General features: G+C 31.8%; 1 protein-coding gene and 1 long non-coding RNA gene across 3 annotated transcripts; one reads left to right on the top strand and one right to left on the bottom strand.

The window, feature by feature from the left end:
• Positions 1-420: 420 nt before the first annotated feature.
• Faf2 (Fas-associated factor 2) lies at positions 421-10,749 on the bottom strand. The gene is made up of 7 exons (XM_088229445.1): positions 10,312-10,749; positions 8,276-8,534; positions 6,023-6,206; positions 4,087-4,359; positions 3,202-3,373; positions 2,846-2,989; positions 421-991 (listed from the first exon to the last, which is right to left on the bottom strand). The coding sequence occupies exons 1-7, from the start codon at positions 10,441-10,443 to the stop codon at positions 827-829; spliced, it is 1,329 nt and encodes a 442-aa protein (XP_088085571.1). The 5' UTR covers positions 10,444-10,749; the 3' UTR covers positions 421-826.
• A 1,084-nt stretch (positions 10,750-11,833) lies between these two features.
• Positions 11,834-17,566, top strand: LOC148279750 (uncharacterized). Of its 2 annotated transcripts, none has more exons than XR_015822781.1 (3): positions 11,834-12,111; positions 12,729-12,934; positions 15,808-17,566. It is a non-coding gene; the product is annotated as an uncharacterized LOC148279750 (long non-coding RNA). The 2 variants fall into 2 exon arrangements; XR_015822782.1 differs by lacking the exon at positions 15,808-17,566 and adding an exon at positions 14,199-15,795 and having other exon boundaries at positions 11,843-12,111.
• Positions 17,567-19,659: the final 2,093 nt, after the last annotated feature.

The raw sequence follows: 19,659 nt of genomic DNA, 5'->3' as shown, positions 1-19,659 counted from the left end.
TGTCAATTACATACTCGAAAAGAACTAAATTAACTTATTTAGAACATACCGTTGCTAAAAAGAAGTTAGTTGTACTATCTAAACTAGGTTAAATCCTTAAATTCCTCATTTCAAAAGCTTTTACTTTTAATAAGCAAGTAGAATAAACATTAAACTTTCTTTTTAAATCAGTACAAGATAAGTGGGTTTGTCTTTCTCTAAAAGAAACTAGGGCGGGTGCTATAGTAATTGGACATTCTAAATCTAATGGTGAAAAATAAATAAATGAAATGCGTCCATTTTCTTAGGTTTTTACGAAATAAATTCTTACATTTATATATTTTTGACCATTGGATTTAGAGTATCCAATTACTATTGCATGTCCAATTACTATAGCACCCACCCTACTTATTTTTGTGGAAAGAAATAATAGTCACACAATTGTATACAAAATTTTATTAATAATAATACTAACCAAAACATTTAGTGTCTGCATTGAAAGAAAGTTATGGGGAATATTGTAGCGTAATATCACGGACATGGTGTGATGAGGGCAAAACTGCAAAATTCTGAGTTAAGTTTTAAACCAAAAACTGAAAAATTAATTCTATCGACGATTTGAAGATAAAAATATCACCAATTGTTTCATACATATAAAGAATGTAACGATAATAGACTTGTTTAGATGTCAGTAGAACAAAAAATCATTGTCGTTTTGTAGTTTCACCATTATCACCAGTGTAAGGGTATAGAGCAAGGATATTTACAATATTTAATAAATCACCACCAATTCAATTTCGGAAAAAAGTCAATGTTGAAAATGAATTATAAATGAAAAATATCCTACTTATGCATTACAATCATTCACAAATAATACATCTCTATTTTTAAGGCCAACATTTCCCAAAGTTTTGTTCTGCTCCGAGCAGTCCAGTACTCGCTTAGGGAAATTAGTTGTTATTTCAAATTCTTCCGGAGAGAGAGGGTGACTGTACACATAGTTGTAAATAACCTGCAAATAAATATTGAAATGTAAACAAATATGTTCGCAGGTCAATGATATATTAGAGATATCTAATTGCATAGTAAAAATACATTATAAAAATTAAGGAAAACCACATTAATTTATTTTTACAAGCAATCTTGAGCATTCCAAATATGAAGAGTTTCAAAGAAAACAATTATAATAAATTGTACTTATTTAACTATCTGGAAAACACAAGAGAGTTGAGTTGGCAGCCAACTGAAGCCTAGAGGCTATTTGTAGACACCCAACAGGGGTGCAAAGATGAAATGAATGTATTGTAATTAATACAATACATACGAGGGGGCGTTCAATATATTCTCGGTATGGGTATGAAGGAAAAGACTTAGAATATTTTTTTTTTATTTCTCAATATAGTCACCCTTAATATCTCTGCAATTCTTACTTCTAGCAATCAATTTATTTAAACCCTCAAAAAAATATGATTCCGGTTTGTATCGAAATGCTCATTAATTGTTCGCTTTTAACGAGTCATCGTCTTGAAATCGTTTCCCACGAATGTCTTTCTTTAGATTTGGAAACAGAAAAAAACCACTTGGTGCCAGGTCTGGACTATACGGTGTGTGATTGATTTCTGCAAAACAACATTCACGAACTGCAGCCTTCGCAACATGAGCCTTGTGCACCGGTGCATTGTCGTGGAGGAGCAGGATCCTCCTGGCCAATTTCCCCCGCCTTTTCTCTTTGATCGCCTCCCACAATTGATAAAGGATGCTAGAGTAGTATTCTCCGGTGATATTGATGCCCTTTTTCTTGTAATCTATGAGAAAAATTCCCTGGGAATCCCAGAAAACTGTAGCCATGACCTTCCCTGCGGATTGTGTCACCTTGAACTTCTGTGGGTGCTCTGTACATTTTCGGTGCCACTGCATGGACTCCTGCTTACTCTCAGGATCATAGTGATGAACCCAGGTTTCATCCCCAGTAACAATTTTGTCAATAGTTTCTTTAGAATTTTCACCACAGAGCTCCAAAAACCCTTTACAGCTTTGTATGCGGTGAGATTTTTGGAGTGGCGTTAGGAATCTCGGCACCCATCTTGCACTGACTTTTGGTATGTGTAGGCGGTCATGTAAAATAGAAACAATGGTACCAATGGATAGGCTAGTAATCTCGGCTATCCTTTTCACCTCCATTCTGGCATCCTCCGATATTAAAATTTCTATTTTCTCCACATTTTCTTCATTACTGGCCTCGATTGGCCGACCGGATTACTCGTTGCCTTCTATGCTCTTTCTACCCCTCTTCAATTCACTGAACCACTTTTGAACTGTCGATAATGAAGGATCCCCGTAAACTTTTGACATCTCTTTGTAGATAGTTTTCTGATTTTTTCCTTGTTTGGTGAGGAATTTTATAACGGCACGGTACTCGAGTTTGTTTGACTTTGCGAAATGACTCATCTTGCTTGTGTTTCGGGGACAGCTACTCAATGATTGATGATCCGTTTGTTATAAAACTCAATACTTATACTACTAATGAGTGCAATATAACGAGGTAATTAAGTATTCATTCATAGTTGCACTCCTTCATATCAATACCGAGAATATACGCCCCTCTATACAGTCAAACTTGGTTATTACCAGGAAAATGACACTGACTGAATTTGATCGTTATAAGCATTACTCGTTATGCCAGAGAGATTTTAAATTCCAATCGCCATTGCATACTGTCACTAAGTAAACAAATAAATATATGTATAGTTCATAGAGATAATTTTAAAATAAAGCTATTAAGGATAACCATAATAATAATAAATATTTTAATGTATTTAGTTTTCTGATTTATTTATTTGGCAAAATATATTTTTATTAAACTCACTTTGAGACTATCAGTCAAACTAAATCTCCTCTCCAAACGAGCTCCACAGGGAAGTTTGATGAGGAACGATATTGCTTGAGGATCAGTTACTTCAGGTTCTGCTGGTAACTGCGATGCCATAGCTATCTTAGCGTTCACTAAATCCTAGAAGAGAAAATTATTATCTTAATTGCAAAATATTGAATAAAATACACAAGTTGTAGACAATAAAAATGTAGGACTAAGTGAAAGGTTCGTAGCATCAATTTTTTTCTGTTATAGTAATAAAAAAGCTTAAGATATAAATGAAAACTGAAAATAATGCAGCATCAGTCAAATACCACAACTGATTAGATAAAATAATCTTTCAAACTTACCACTTTTCTTTTCACCTCATTAGCCGCATTATCACTTTCCATTTGCTGACGTTGTTGTTCTTTCTGCTTCTCTTCCATCTTCATTCGTTCTTTTTCTTGATCAGCTCTCAATGAGAGTTCATAGGCCTCGTCTTGCTGGGCTCTGAGGTTCGCATTCAGGATCCGCTCGTATCTGAAATAATGTTTTATATAATCTATAACACTGGACAAGAACATTATAAATTGGATAAAATTAAAGAAATATAAATAGTGATCAAAAAGATAGCTATGGCATTTGTAAATGAGAAAGTTCAGTGGTTTTCTTTTTTTTGTTCATAGACTAAAAAATAAGGCAAAAATTTTTACGGATATTTTATTTTCTCATCGCTATGATTTTTTTAAAGGTTTGGAGTTTTGAAATTACTCTGCCTGTGACATCACTAGGTCTCATCGGTGAGTTGTCCTGACATTAAAAAGTAGAACCCCGTAGCGTCAAAATAAAATATATCACAACACATGTCAATGGTATCATTATTGGTAGATTGACAAGAACTTGTGGTGTCATTCAAAGTAGTTCATTTTTATTAAAACCATTTATATGAATTTTTCATATGTTTTTTCACATTTAATGTTCTAATTTTTACCAGGTGTACGAAAACATTTTGTACATACAATTTCCCGTAGCAATGAACTTCCTCATCGTTAAGAGTAAATTATTTACACTTGTTGTCGTATAACAAAATTAAATTCACTATTGCACTGTATTACTAATACAAACATTCCAGAAATTTAAACAAGATGTAACCAGGTTCCTTTCATATCTAAAAATATATTATATTCAGTTGTTTCCTAAATACTTTCAACTAGTTTGACCGGGTTCTCTTTGATGGTTTGATTGATCTTTACCTGTCAGCTCTAGCGGTTGCAAGATGAATTTCATTGTACTCTAAGATTTGTGAAAGGTGGCTGTGCAGGACATCGGCGGAGCACGTTCCGACAATACGTCCCACAATAGTCATCTTGCTCTGGCGAAGTACAACAACACACAGCAAGGGGAAGGTGCGACCGGCTCCCACAGACTGTGCCACGCGCCAACCCTCCGGAGACTCTACACTGCATCCCCACATCAGGGTCTTCTCATTTATGTACGAAACAACACGCTCATCGGAAAGAGTTTGCCTAAGCGACAAAGGAAAACTGATTATTTATCATATTTCGGTGACAGCTATGTGTACTATCAAAATGTCAAACTTTAAATACTTTTCTTCTTAATATATTAAATTTTTATACTTGTAAACAAATTGCTCTGAATCTCTGAAGAAAGCTCAGTGAATGAGCAAGAAAAACTGATATTTTCTTTTAATCACTTTTACCTCAAACATTTTTTAATAAAATTCTAATAAATATTGGAGACTAGAATACATAAATAAAATTCAGTATAAATATGAATAATATTATCAATGACAATTCCGTTTGCAATTGTCTTTCATGGCAGATGAACATTGCATTTTCTAGTCAAGTAGACATGTTAATGGAAAATAATGGGCCGGTTTTAATGTACTTAGCAATGAAAAGTTACACCATCTTTTTTACGTTTATCATGTATAAATGTCAAGCTCAGTTTACACAGTTAGATATATACCATTGGCGTGTTCCAATAGTTTTTTTTTTTTGATAAATTTTTTACTATGCGAACTAGGACCATCCAAAAACTCTAAATAGTGCCCAGTTTTATCTACCGTCTTCGAAAGTACATCGTTCAAATACGAAAACTATTATTTTTTTAAAAACGCTAATAGCAACGACATGGAAAATTTTACTCTGATACTCTTTTCAGGTTCAGTTTTGGGGTGCGGAAATCATGAATACGAGACCTACATTTAGTTGATTTTAATTAGGCATAATCAGCCCGATGAGCATTTGTCTTTTTCACTTAGTATGAGGAAAGCATTTTTCACTTAGTATGGGGAAGACAAAGTGGACTTCAGATTTTTATTTCAACCTCAAAAAGCATGTTTATGATGTATTGATGTAGCTTATTGCGATAATTTCTACATTTTAACTGCAAAAAGTGGACTCCTGTTTTGTGTCCTCAAAGGTATTGATATGCATTTTAATTTTTGTACAATACTGTATTAAAATTTACAAAACCATATTTCTAAAACAAAGAAAATATTTTTTTAAATCTTTTTTTTTTTTCACTCTTCATATTTTCAGACATCTCATATTATTTTATATATTATGTACATTAATTGTTACACTACGCAATTTCAAGATTTAATGTTTTCCTGAGGCTAGCGCAACACTCAGCGGAAATTCCGTCACGGAAAGTCTGCAACCAAATGAGCAGCCACACTTCATGCGGCTTATTCATTGGCTACCGAGCCTTATATGGTTGACATAATTTCTGCTGAGTGTGGCATATCCCATTAGAAAACATGCAATGCAGAGCTGCCGATTAGACGCTGACGAATAATCCGGGCATGGAGATCAATAGTGGCGCTAGCCTAAATAGTTGCTATTATATCCTATTCCAATTTCCAGTTCTGGGTATATGGAATAAACCATCACCGTGCTATTAATATAATAATGTTAATATAGTTTTTTGGTTTATTTTTGTATTAAGAAATAATAAATATGTTGTGTAAACACAAAAAATAATTGCATTCATCTATATAACAGATTATTTTGCATCTATCTTTACCAATTTTAAGATTAAACAGAAAGTATTAGTCAAAGCATTGTCGACTTTTTTGCACGTGCATCAACATTTTTTTAAGTGTCCTATAGGGCAATAAGGTAAAGTAAAATTTGAATTTTATGGAATATTACAGTGGCTTACCGGCAAAACTTTTGAATATCCGAGGCACTGTCAGAATGTAAATAGATTAGAAGAAATTTTAGCTCCTGCTTTGCGTCATTAAGAGCCTGAGAGTATGTTCCTTGGTAGAATACTGGATGAACTGGATAGCGCGAGGAATATGTATTGATAAACCCCATCACATCTCCAAGTGGGTCTGTTACAACTATTGAAAAAGTTTTTTTTTTAAAAATCAAATAAAATAGTAACTAAATACTGTAGCCTAAAGGCCGTTTTACGTTGGGCATAAAATGGTACAAGATCTTGTGCAAGTTCTTGCGCAGTTTTTTGAACAATAATTATTTTATTATTGTGCCAAATCTTGGGCCATTTTATTAGCTGTTTTACATTGGGCAGTTTCTTGCGCGTAAGCATGCGCAGTACGTAGTTTTCGACGCCATTAGAGACTACAGGCTGTCTGACATTTGACAGTTCGCAAACCGAGCTATTTAGTGACGACGCCGTTACTGATAACTTACAATATATTATTAACATAAGGCTTCTAAATCAACATGGATTGTAAACATTTGCTTTTAGCAGCTTTTGCAGTGTCTACAGTCTGCAGTCTACCCAAAATGCTCTTCCTAAAAAATGACAAAAAACTCAATGCCAAAAAAAAGATTTGATCTAAACGATTACTGAAGGCATAATTCAACATTGAATTTTAGAAAAATGTTTAATAACTTTCACTTCAAAATCATTGGAACATATTTTTATTTAAATGTTTTGTCTTTATATACGAGTACCAATGTAGTTTTTAATCTAAATTTCAAGAGGCGTAATCTGCCAGTGGAAACGAAATTATATTTTAGTTACTTATATAAAACTTATAACTGAAAATTTAACAAAAATATCTTTAAAAAATACATAATTATCTCATTTATGTTTTTTTCATATTGCGAAATTCGAAAAGATCTGCGTTTTAAAATAGCAAAGTCGTATGATTTGCTTACTTTTCATCAGACTACAGCCGAAACATTTTTATTGTTGGGTCTTGACAGATCTTTGTTCAAATATTGGTTGAAAAATACGCATTCTATATTTTTCTGAATTTGACCACAGATTTATTTTATTTTACATAGACACTGAAAAAACATATTATTTATAGATATTGAGTTCTACGATAAAACTATCTCCTCATTGTTTCTCTTTGCTTTTGTAATAAATGTCTTAATTTTTTTTTGTGAAATGGCTTTGCATATTCAATTTAATGCTTTTTCCAAAGATTTGTTTTTTTTTACGAATAAAGAAATTAAAAGAAAGATTTTTGTTTATGATCTCTTCAACTCCTTTTTAAATAAAACGCATTCAAAGAAAAATGCCGTAAACTTTTAATTGTATTATAACAAATGGATTTTCATCTGAATTAATTCAGTTCGGCAATTCAAGTCAACACTACGGGACGCGAACCTTATTCGGGAGGATGTGCAGAAACTGGCAGCTGACAGATGCATAGAGGCACTTTGTGAACAGCATATGATATTTATTCATCATTATTTAAGATCCAAAATTTTGAAAAAATTGTGATTTCTATTTATAATACAAGCATGAAATATAAAAAACAACATTTTCCAATACATATTTCTGAATAAGTTTAATAGAAAATCATCATCTTTCCATGTCCGCTACCTAGTTAGAGCATTTGGTGTCCACAAAGAGCTTCCAGGCATCTCTGTCAGCTGCCAGCTCTTGCACATCGTCTCAAGTTGGGCTTGCGTCCCATAATTTTGACAAGAACTGCTGACAAACAGTCAGCACCGGATATCCAGGACGTTAATAGTAAAAACAATATTGAATATTTAATCGGGGTATCATTTTATTTCACAATAAAATAATAAACAATCATTGTTGACTGCACAAATATTAGTTAAACATGTATTTGAATTAAATGATGTTTTCTTATTTCTGTTGGTACTCATCTCTTCACAGTTTTGTGCATACATAAATATTAGTAACCCAAGTTTATTCTTGTTCTTGTTCAATGGTCATTTTCACATTAGTTGAAAAATATTTTTTAAAAAAACAAATTATATATCGCCCTGGGCTTGGAGGAGATTTGGCAATAGTTATAAAAGCACCCGCCTTCCATCTAGTAGCCCAGCTCTTTATATATCTAGGCTAGAGGGGCGAAAATTTACGGGAACCCATTACAATAGATCTACACAGGTCAAAGTGATATCGAGAGTTTATTTAGCACTGGTCTATTAAAAATAGAATATAATATTGATTACTTACTTCTTCGTTCATCCGTCTTGAAAATACTGGACAATATATTTGGTATAAATGAAACGAGGTTAAGGCACACTGAAAAAGCAAACTGTACAATGAAGTTAAACAGGCCACGGATGCCCCCTGGTCCTCCTCGTTCAGGGGTGTCATTATTAGAGAACACCTGCTGAGCGATATAGTCCTGTACTACATAGGGTGCTCTCGCTTCCGTAGCATACAGAGACGGCCTTCCTTCCCGAATGTTTAGCTGGTCTTGAATTGCAACCTTAAAAGGAGAAAAGAATATAAATACAATCAACAAAATGTTGATTTCAGTTTTGGAATTTTTTCATGGAAAAATATTGAACAGTTTGTATGTAAAAATAACACATATTTAGGTAAGCAGAATAACTTCAGTGGCGTATATAAAATTAAAAATATTTTTATATGGATTTCGAAACAAAATTAAATAGCTAATTGACCGTCTGATCGCAAAACGATGCATCTATAGATTCCATTGGGAAAATACCACAGCCATCTACTTATAAGGTGGAAAACTTTGCTTCTGCCATTTTCCTGTAGATGGCTTTAGCGGTAAGTAGTAGTTGAAATAAACAGATCATACATGCCATGCAATAAATTTGGGCATCAGTCAATATAACCTCACATCAATATTAATTGATTTGTGCCTGCATTATAAAGTTACTCTCGATTGAAAGTGTAATTTTTTGAGACAAATTTTTGTCATTTGCGGGAAGTTTTTATTTTCTGCTTCAATATGAAGAAATCTGCAGCTGAGGCTCATCAAATGCTCTCAAATAGGTCTCAGTGAGGTAGCTATTAGTGAATGAACGTATCTTGAGTGGTTTCAACGCTTCAAGAACGGCAATTTTTACGTCGAAGACAGCTATAGCTGTAGAAGAGAGAAGATTTTCAAAGATGCAGAATTGGAGGCATTACTTGATGAAGACTTGTGTCAAAGTCAAGAAGAATTAGCACGATCATTGGAAGTGACTCAACAAGCAATTTCAAAATGCCTCAAAACCATGAGAATGATTCAAAAGCAAAGAAATTAGGTCCCGTACGCATTGAAACTGAGAGATTTTGAACGGCGATTGTTTGCTTGTGAACAGTTGCTTGAAGAGTAAAGAGAAGAGGGATTTACACATCGCATTGTGACGGGACGAAAAATGGGTCCATTACGATAACCCCAAACGCAGAAAATCATGGAGATTTCTTGGCCATGCTTCCACCAAACTAAATATTCACGGCTCTAAGGTCATGCTCGTGTATTATGAGCAGTAAAAACCGAGTGAAACGATCACAGGCGATCGTTATCAAACACGATGAATGCATTTGAGCCGAGCAATGAAGGACAAACGCCCGCAATACAACGAGACACACGATAAAGAAATTTTGCAGCATAACAATGCTCGACTCCATGTTGCGAAAGTGGTTAAGACATACTTGGAAACGATGTATGGGAAGTCCTACACCTGCCGTATTCTCCAAATATTGCTCCCTCTGACTATCACTTATTTCGATCAATGGCACACGGCCTGGCTGACCAGCATTCCCAGTCTTATGAATAAGTAAAAAATTGGATTGATTCGTGGATTGCTTTAAATGACCAGTTTTTTCAACGCGCAATTTGTACGCTGCCCAAAAGATGGGAGAAAGTAGTAGCCAGCAACGGACAATACTTTGAACCATAAATGTGTGACCAGTTTTATACAAAATAAAACTATGAATATATTTTTTAAATACACATTCTTCTTCTTTTACAGACTTAAAAGAAGATAATATAATAATTGTCACAAATTACAATTAAAGCATGAAAATAACAATATTCAGTCGTACAAAATAAACAGCCTCAATTCGATATGTGTACATCGTGCAAGTTTTGAGTTAGAATTAACATTTGTTTGTATTACAGCACATTATTTAATGGAGAATTTAAAAAATAATATGAGAACTAGATTTTTCAGCTGACAGAAAACCAGTCTTGTTAAGATTTTTTTAACACAGGCAGTATCAAATGAATACATTTAAAAAAAAATTACCTCTAAATTCCATTGATGCCTTTGTAATATTTCTCTACAAACAGTCATATCTTCTATACCTGTAAGATCTTGAAATTGCAATATTTTTATAGTTTGTTCACTGGTCAGTCCTAGTGCATTATCATCCATCATGAAAATTTAAATATCTAAAATATAGTTTCTCAAAATAAAAAGTCACGTCATACAAATTTCAGGATGAAAACAAATCGTATAGAAACGAAAAAGAAGCTCGATAATAATTCGTTTGTCACAACAGTTAATCGAAATTTAATAAGGTATGTAAATAATGGCGTAAATATTCTGACTGGAAAAATCGAGAACGCTGAAAACACGAAATAAAATTTCGCTAGTCACTAATTTATAATATTAATAAAGCGAATTTTCTCCCAGGGCAAATGTCACGAAAAATCATTTTCTGTTTCACAAAAATTACTAATTGTCCATAGATACGCAATACCATAGATTAAAGATTTGTTTTGATTTTTGTTCTTGTAATCGACAATGTTTAGCTATGATTGCGTTCGGTTACCTAAAGTGATCATGCATCTAGCCATGACTGTTATGATAAGAGAAAAAAATGAGAATCAAATTATGTACGGTCCATTCAAAACTTTAATAAACCTTGTTTTATAGGTGTGGAGAGCAATATTTTTTCATCATCAATCATTCAAATGTGCGAGCTTACAGAATCACTAGGCTAAACGCGCTATATGTCGAAGATGCTACCAAATAAGTTGAAAAACACGAATCATTGTTAAACTAATATCTATTGTACTTAGATTTTTTCCCCATGATTATCTAAAATACTCTTTAACAAAATATTTCCATCCGTAGATAGTAAGAAAACCGATATTGTTTGTAGTAGGTATTTGTACATTTGAAATCATTCTTGGAAAACATTTTCGACAGTAATTTCATCAGAAATTGGATGGGGTATTGATGTTAGAAGACGCAACTCCAAAAATCGTAATTTTCTGCTCTAACTATTCTGCTCACTATTAATAAAATTATGTATTATCAATGTTTTTATGTTTAATATTCTATTAAATTTTATGATATCTATTCCTATCAACATTTTCACCATTAAAGACACAAAAATATGTATTGTTGTCAAGTTTACGAAGGTGTTTGTTTTTTTTAAGTTAATAAATAAAGCAGGTACTTATTTTTATAATCTCTATCTATCGACAAAAATCGTTACAAAACCATCTGTAGATGTATATAATCTAAGTACAAAACAATCATCATTACCTCTAGTAATAGTTCTACATTATCTCTGCATTACCTTACCCACATCTAATGTAGGGTACTACATTTATACACCAATAAAACGAAAATCTAACTAGATTGTTTATTACATGAAAGCAAAATCACAACTCTTACACTTTATGAACTATTTGCGTGTAGAACCACAACCCCCTCTACAAATGCCATGGTACTCGCATAGAAAAATCCAATATGGCGATGAATCTTAGGCGATGCATGACGGTGCATCTATGTAAATCTATGGTGTATTCGCAGTACAGTTTGTATCGGGCTTCGTGTGGTTTTTATCGTGCGTCACGAGACGCTCGCATACAATTATCATTTTTTATAGTATTTCTAGTGGTGAAAACTCCAGAAAAACCTTTTAAAACGTAAGATACAATAGTGTTTAAATGGTATGTACCCAAATGCAGAGGAAATTACGACAATTTGTCGAAAATAAGTGATTTTTCTTTTCCGAAAGATGAAACTCTTCTACCAAAGTGGCTTCGGCTGATTCGTCGTCATAACTTTGTTCCTACGAGCTCATCAAAGGTATGTTGATTGATATTTCTTACTAATAATTATAAATCAAAGTAATTACTTAAGCTTGGCGGTGTTTTAAATATCATTGTGTGTTTAAAAACATATTTTAAACTGGTTCCAATTTTAACTGCCATCTTTTAAACTTCAAACTTCCAATTATTATAAAAAAATTGATTTCATATTTCAATAAGGTATAGAATAATGAATTGTGTATATGATTTTGAATAGAATCCCTATAATAATTCTTATATTCGTACACAAAAATGAGGTTAAACATTTGACATTTTGATAAATATTTTTTTGAAGACTGCGTTGTATTATTTAAGTAGTTCCTTTAATAGTTATTTTATTTCATGTCACAAATGTTTTAAAAACATAAGACATTTGAATACTGCTTGTTTAAGTAGTTTCTCTATTTTTTAAATATTTTTGGTCACAAATGTACTACTGTAAAACATTGTAACTTTTAAGATAGTCATCTCTTTGAGACTGAGAGCAAGCATTATTATAGTGTTGCTAATAAAGTATTTGAAATTCTTTTTTTACTAAAAATTTTATTGAATCAATAATTAAAATTTGATTTACTTTGTTGTTTAAGAAAAACCTAAAATATTTTTACGTTACAGGTATGCAAATTGCATTTCAAGAATGCATCTTTTTAAACTGCAGCCTACCACACAGATGAATGCACTGGACAAACTATAAGCCTCTCCCTGGAAATACCTCATTTATGACCTGGAGCTGTTCCTTGTATTCTACCAAATTGCCCCAAATACCTGTTTACGATGTCGGAGCGAGCATTTTCAACGTCAAAGGAATCTGTCCAGGAAAGGTATAAAAGGAAAGAGTTGAATAATATTAAAACTGCTATTATTGAAAGTTTACACTCACAGAAAGATTATGAATCTCGGATACAGTTTTCAAAATTTAATGAATTTTTAACTTGCCTTCAAATGAATGGTTCAATCTCCAAATAATGGCTAAAACACAAACGTGACAACTCTGTTACGTTTGCCATTCTTTTAAATGATCCAGATCCAACCATTTTAGCTAGTGCCTATTTAGAAAGTAAATTATTGTTAACAATATATGGCATGGGAAATTAATATCAAATTAAATATATTGAGAGATCATCAATATCCCAGAAAAATAAATGATATTAACGAATTTGAAATCGTATTACAGCAATAATTGTTATTATCAGATTCTAATACTGTTTCTGAGCAATATGACTGTGAATGTGTGCTTTATTTGCTTCTAAATTTAAAACGAAAATACTATATAAATTTCTGACCATTTACAGGGCTTATGACCCGGCTGGTTTAAGTGGGTACTTTACACACTGTGTAACATTCACCTTTATTCCCATGTTTAAACATCCACATTTCCTCAACTCTTCTATCTGTTGACTTTAGTGATATAAAGGAGCTGAAACCTTTATTTCAAAAATGTTTTCCCTATCTGTTGCAACAAATTTACATCAGAATAACTCCCTAGGGAGGGCCTAACCTGGTGCATAGAGATATTCACCCAACTTTTTTGTAGCATTTTATTGTCAGTATCGTCATCAGTATCGCCTATAAGTTTTTAGAAACACAGATCATGTTATATTTCCACATAACTGAACACTACTAAGTCTTGGCTCAAAATATAATACAAATCCACAAGTTTTTGGGTTACATCAATAATAAATTAAAATTGTTAACTAACAAAGACCACATTGTAACTTTGAAGATCAATGAAATTCCCTTATAGCCATATTTTGATTATAGGGGGGATAATATTTTAAAAGCTGCTTACAATAATGATAATGCTGCTAATACTGCTCATGTTTTTATGATTCAAATTTTGCTTTCTTCATTTTTAAGACGTTGTGCACATTCCTCCCAGTAAAAAACCATAAATGCCATATAGTTGCACAGCATTATTAAAATCATTATTTGCCTTCAAGAAATAGGATTTAGTGTTTTGTGTGTGGTTACTGATAATAATTGTATAAATAGAAAGGCTATGATGCATTTTAGTTCTCCACTCAAATTAAAAACCACTTTTTTACATCCATGTAATATGTTGCTCATTATTGTTTAATGTTTTAGATTCAGCCCATATATTTACAAATGCATCAGGAATTATTGGTTAAATCAGAAAGATCCAGAACAAATATTCATTTTTCCATACTTTGGCTATTCTGATGGAACTCTTACATCTAAGGCTTGTTTTTCCAATATTAAGACTCTTTATCAAATAGAGTAAATATATTATAAATTTTCTTTGTGGTCTCAATCTTAAATCTGTTTTTCCTGCTTGTTTCGAAAGACAAAATGTAAAATTATTCCACAGTGTTTTTAACGAATTTGTCCGGAATGCATTAATGACATTAGGTGAGAAGCATAATTTGATTATAAAGTGGTGGAAAGTTGTCAATGAGAAAACTCCACTTAAAGGCATTAGATTCAATGATTCTCTACAAAAGCCACTTACTTCATCACCAGAAAGTGAACATTTTTTTTTTCTTTAGAAATTTGTAACATGGTTGGATAAAAGGCAAGCTTTAAATTTGAGAAATAGTGTCTTTATTTTCTTTAGAGAAACACATTTGGCTTTATCTCACACAAGTACAACTTTGCTACAAATGACAATACATTGCATTCAAAATTTTAATTTTAATTATTTCAAACAGCAATAATTTATTATTATTTTCAGATATGGGCACAAATAAAACAGGGATAGATTTCATAATTGTAGAAACTAGTTTTCCAGTACTAACGTACTTAGCTGGTTATTGTGCACGGGTAGCACTTTAAAAAAATATGTGTGAGCATTGTTACTTTGTGATAAAGATTTGGGGTGGTATCCTGAACCACTCTCGTGGCACGAGAGAGCAGTTTTTCTATAAAACTTTCTCTCGTGCCACGAGAGTGTCTTTCATACAAAACACACGAGAAAATCTGTTTTCTTGTGCCACGAGAGTGGTTTAGGATACCACCACAGAGATTGTACCTAAACTCTTATTAAAAGTATGGATCATGGTGGTTTATTGTGCCCTCATGCAGATGTTCTTAATACTATGCTTTTCAATTATATAATTTTTGAACCAAAAACTTTTGAATCCTCAACTTGAAAAACATTTTCTAGATTGCAATAACCAAAGAGATTTAGTAATTCAAATAACTATTGAAACAATTTTAAACCAGCATTTTTTTGAATGACAAAACTTGCACACCTGGACATTAAAATTATTTTTTATTATATGAATAAAACACGAGTGATACTTTAATCCACAAATTTGGAATATCCAGTGACCGGTTTCATCGCTTTCGCGACATCTTCGAGACTGGTCTAATGATCTATCTGGTCTAATGTCTAGATGTCGCGAAAGCGATGAAACCGGTCACTGGATATTCCAAATTTGTGGATTAAAGTATCACTCGTGTTTTATTTATATAATAAATTACAATGAACTTCCAACAAAAATTTTCACTTACAAACTTAAATGTTTCATTAAAATTATGTTATAGACCAGCTACAAATGCATTCTTAAATAACTATGTTAAAAAAAAGTAATTATACTGGTGTAAGAGTAACAAAAAAATGGAAAATTGCTACAGTTTCCAATAGCATCTTAACGAGTTTGTAAAATTCTACAAAATCTGTTGAACTTTAATCATGAACAAATATTTTTTGTATTATTTTCTATTTTTCCAGATGCGCTTCCACTTTCCATGCTCCTTGATCGGAAGAAACTTGATACTGAATTGACTCAAGACAATAATATGAAAAGTGCTACATCTTAAGTGCATTATGAATATAAATGTTATTTTTAATTTATAAGTATTTGCGAATGGAATATTTCATATACAGAACGACATTAATATAAGGTGCTTATATTTCAATATGAAAAGTATATGTAGTGGAACCTTTATCTATCTTTTTGTATTTCTTACCTTCACTGTTTATTTTTTGGAAGAATCCTTTTAAAATAATCTTTAACCCTACAAGACAAAAGCACTTGTGTATCTATATGTATATATTATCCTCTTTGCCCTATTTTGTAGTTTTAATATTTTCAATTTCCCCTTCATTACATTAAAAAATTAATGGAAGAACAGTAATTTATATGTGGGCATATTATTGTTTTATGTATAAGAACACTATTTATATCAATCACATTTCTCAATCTTCCCATGTATTTTTTTTATACATTGAGAATGTGTTTTAAAATTGACCTTTTTCTTATCTACGATACTTAATTTTATCTCTAATTTTATACTCCTCGATACTTAATTTTATCCACAGAATTTTTGGCTTCATTATCAATATTAATACCTTGCAGTATATTTTTATCTCCCAATATAAATATTGGTTTTTTGTTTTATTTTAATTTAATTTTTATTTATTCACTTAGAATTATTTTCAAATATTTCCTAAATCATAATTAATCATATTTAATACTTTATCATAATTATCTTCTGATATGTAAATACATAAGTGCATCATCTGCAAATATGTATTTTGATTTTACAACATTTACTTAGTTAAGTTTTACTTAGTTTAATTTGACCAACGAGTGCTTTCTCCTAAGCCGGCTTAGTATAAAAGTTGAAAATGTTGTAAACAATTTACCAGTCCCGAAGATTCCTGTTTAGGTGAAAGCGCTAATTGATCAAATGAAACAAAATAGAACTTAACCTAGGAATCTACAAAAACATAAATGTTTTAAAATAATACATTTCAAAAAAATATATTGTAAGAGTGGTAAGTTTAGTGCTACGTTTCGGTACATAAAAGTAAACAAAAGAATACATAATACAAGTAAAAGCTTAGGCTTGTTTGTTTAAAAATATGATATTTAGGGTTTGCAAGAAATAGTATCTAGAATGTATGCATGGAATGTAAAATGTTTCCTTTGGCCCGGGACACCCCCTGTGGGGGTGAACATTATATTTGATGTAAAAAATAAATATAAAAATTATAAAATAAGCTAAGTATAGTTTCTATTTTCAAAACAATGAATACTAACTGAATAATGTTGATTTAGTAGACATATCTAATTGAAATTTTGTAGTACTATGTTTGTAATTTTCTATGTTGAACATTATTATTACATATTTCAAAGCGAAAATTAAAAAGTTTAAAGCAAGGTGTACGCTGATGATGCACTTCTTTTATCAAGCAGCAAGGAGGGTTTGTAAGAAATAGTCTCTAGAATGTATGATGTATGCATGGAATGTAAAATGTTTCCTTCGGTCCGGGACACCCCTGCGGGGGTGAACATTATCTTTAATATAAAAATAAATTTAAAAATTATAAAATAATAAATAAATAAGCTAAGTAAAGTTTCTATTTTCAAAATAATGAATACTTACAATTATTGTTGATTTAGTAGACATATCTAATTCGAAATTTGAAGTACTATGTTTGTAATTTTCTATGTTGAACATTATAAATACACATTTTAATTTATTTTTTTGGTTTTTATTCTCCCTAAATTGGTATTAATGTTATGTTTCATATTATTGTTTATCAATGTCAATGGCAGTGAATGCCTTTTCAATAAAAATGATTTTGATAAAATTATCAAGAAAATTCTTTAGTTAAGTTTTACTTTAAATTATTATGAAAATAAAACTTTGTTATCAGTGTTACAAAATTTTATTCTTTTACAAGAACACAACTATAGTTTCGGGAGAGCACTCCTCTCATCGACGGGTGATATAAAACTAATATAATAAACACAGAATATTGTTCACAATGTCATCGAATCTAAACAAAAAATAAACATATTAATCAGTGAAACTTAGAGCAGGGGGGTTTTATTCTTATCTAAGGTGTTGGCATATGAATGGATGGTTATCTTAAGTACGGATATGATAACATGGGCAGAACATTAAGTCGAATTTATTTCTTAAAATTTAGCACATAAGTGGAAGTTGCAATAAGTAAGTCTAAGATTTAATGTGTGGGAAGACATCGCTCGGCTAAGAGAGTGTTGACAGACGCGGGTCTAAGAGGGTGGGTGCGGTGCGGGTGGTCGCAAAGGGAACATAGTCAATAAAGGCGAAGGGTGGTTGAATGTGTGATTATTAATTAGGTTGTTTTCAGAATTTAAATTTTTGTGAATTTCTATAATTTCTAAATTATTCATATTACTGCCTTTGTTATTTACTTGGTGCAGGAGTTTTAGGGTGTGATTATGAAATGAGTGGTTACTGTCTATTATATGATTCGCGAATTCCGAGAAATTATTATTGGTCAGGCAACGGCGGTGTTCATTTAGCCTAGTTTTAAGGTTTCGCGCTGTTTGTTAATGTTCTGCCCATGTTATCATATCCGTACTTAAGATAACCATCCATTCATATGCCAACACCTTAGATAAGAATAAAACCCCCCTGCTCTAAGTTTCACTGATTAATCTGTTTATTTTTTGTTTAGATTCGATGACATTGTGAACAATATTCTGTGTTTATTATATTAGTTTTATATCACCCGTCGATGGGAGTAGTGCTCTCCCGAAACTATAGTTGTGTTCTTGTAAAAGAATAAAATTTTGTAACACTGATAACAAAGTTTTATTTTCATAATAATTTATAATGAAGTGTTACGAAGTGAATGCCGATTCAATTAAAAAAAAAAAAAAAGTTTTACTTTGTTTAATTGGACCAACGAGTGCTTTCTCCTAAGCAGGCTAAGTATGAAAGTTGAAAATGTTGTAAACAATTTATAAGTCCTGAAGATGTCTGCTTAGGCGAAAGCGCTCATTGGTCAAATTAAATAAATTAGAACTTAACCTAGAAATCTACTAAAACATTAATATTTTAAAATAAAACATTTCAAAAAAAGATGATTTATACAAAGACAACTGTATGAAAGAAATAGATTTTATGGGTATTGAAGCGAAAATGGAAAATTTTGAAGCAAGCTGTACGCTGATGATGCAATCCTTTTTACAAGCAGCAAGGAGTGATTGCAAGAAATTGTCTCTAGAATGTATGATGTATGCATGGAATGTAAAATGTTTCCTTCGGTCCGGGACACCCCTGCGGGGGTGAACATTATCTTTAATATAAAAATAAATTTAAAAATTATAAAATAATAAATAAGTAAGCTAAGTATAGTTTCTATTTTCAAAATAATGAATACTTACGGTTAATTATTGTTGATTTAGTAGACATTTCTAATTTGAAATTGCATATATGATATTTCAGTATGAATGGAGTGCGAATTAGTGACAAACGGAAGGATATAAAAAATGATAGTATTTGAAAGGGGTAGTAAGTTATACATACCGAGTGCATAATAAATGTGAACGACATTACCTTTGAGCATATAGAAGAATTTTTTGTATCTAGGAAGCATGTATTCAAGAGATGGAAGAGTAGAAAAAGATGTTGAACGCAGAATGAATACGGGAAACAATGTAAATGGCAAACTTAGCATAGTAACTTTATTATTTTTATTTTGAAAGGATTAGTCTCTATTTTAGAGATTTGACAGCAGATAGGAAAGAGAAGATGTGGAAGGAAGTTATACAGAGAGTAATACATCACAGCACCCAAT

The sequence above is a fragment of the Micrasema longulum genome, unplaced genomic scaffold (assembly GCF_059751315.1).
Source record: "Micrasema longulum isolate JH-2025_06_02 unplaced genomic scaffold, ASM5975131v1 h1tg000677l, whole genome shotgun sequence".
Lineage (NCBI taxonomy): Eukaryota > Metazoa > Arthropoda > Insecta > Trichoptera > Brachycentridae > Micrasema > Micrasema longulum.
The sequence above is the reverse complement of the archived record's forward strand: the minus strand, read 5'-3'. Positions and strand labels throughout refer to the sequence as shown.

What these genes read in the sequence shown, in the direction of transcription:
- Faf2 (XM_088229445.1), bottom strand. Translation starts at nt 10,443, where the DNA reads ATGATGGATGATAATGCACTAGGACTGACCAGTGAACAAACTATAAAA. An exon ending in GGCATCAATGGAATTTAGAG is followed by an intron (nt 8,535 to 10,311) that starts GTAATTTTTTTT and finishes TCTCCTTTTAAG; the next exon opens with GTTGCAATTCAAGACCAGCT. An exon ending in GCAACCGCTAGAGCTGACAG is followed by an intron (nt 3,374 to 4,086) that starts GTAAAGATCAAT and finishes ACATTATTTCAG; the next exon opens with ATACGAGCGGATCCTGAATG.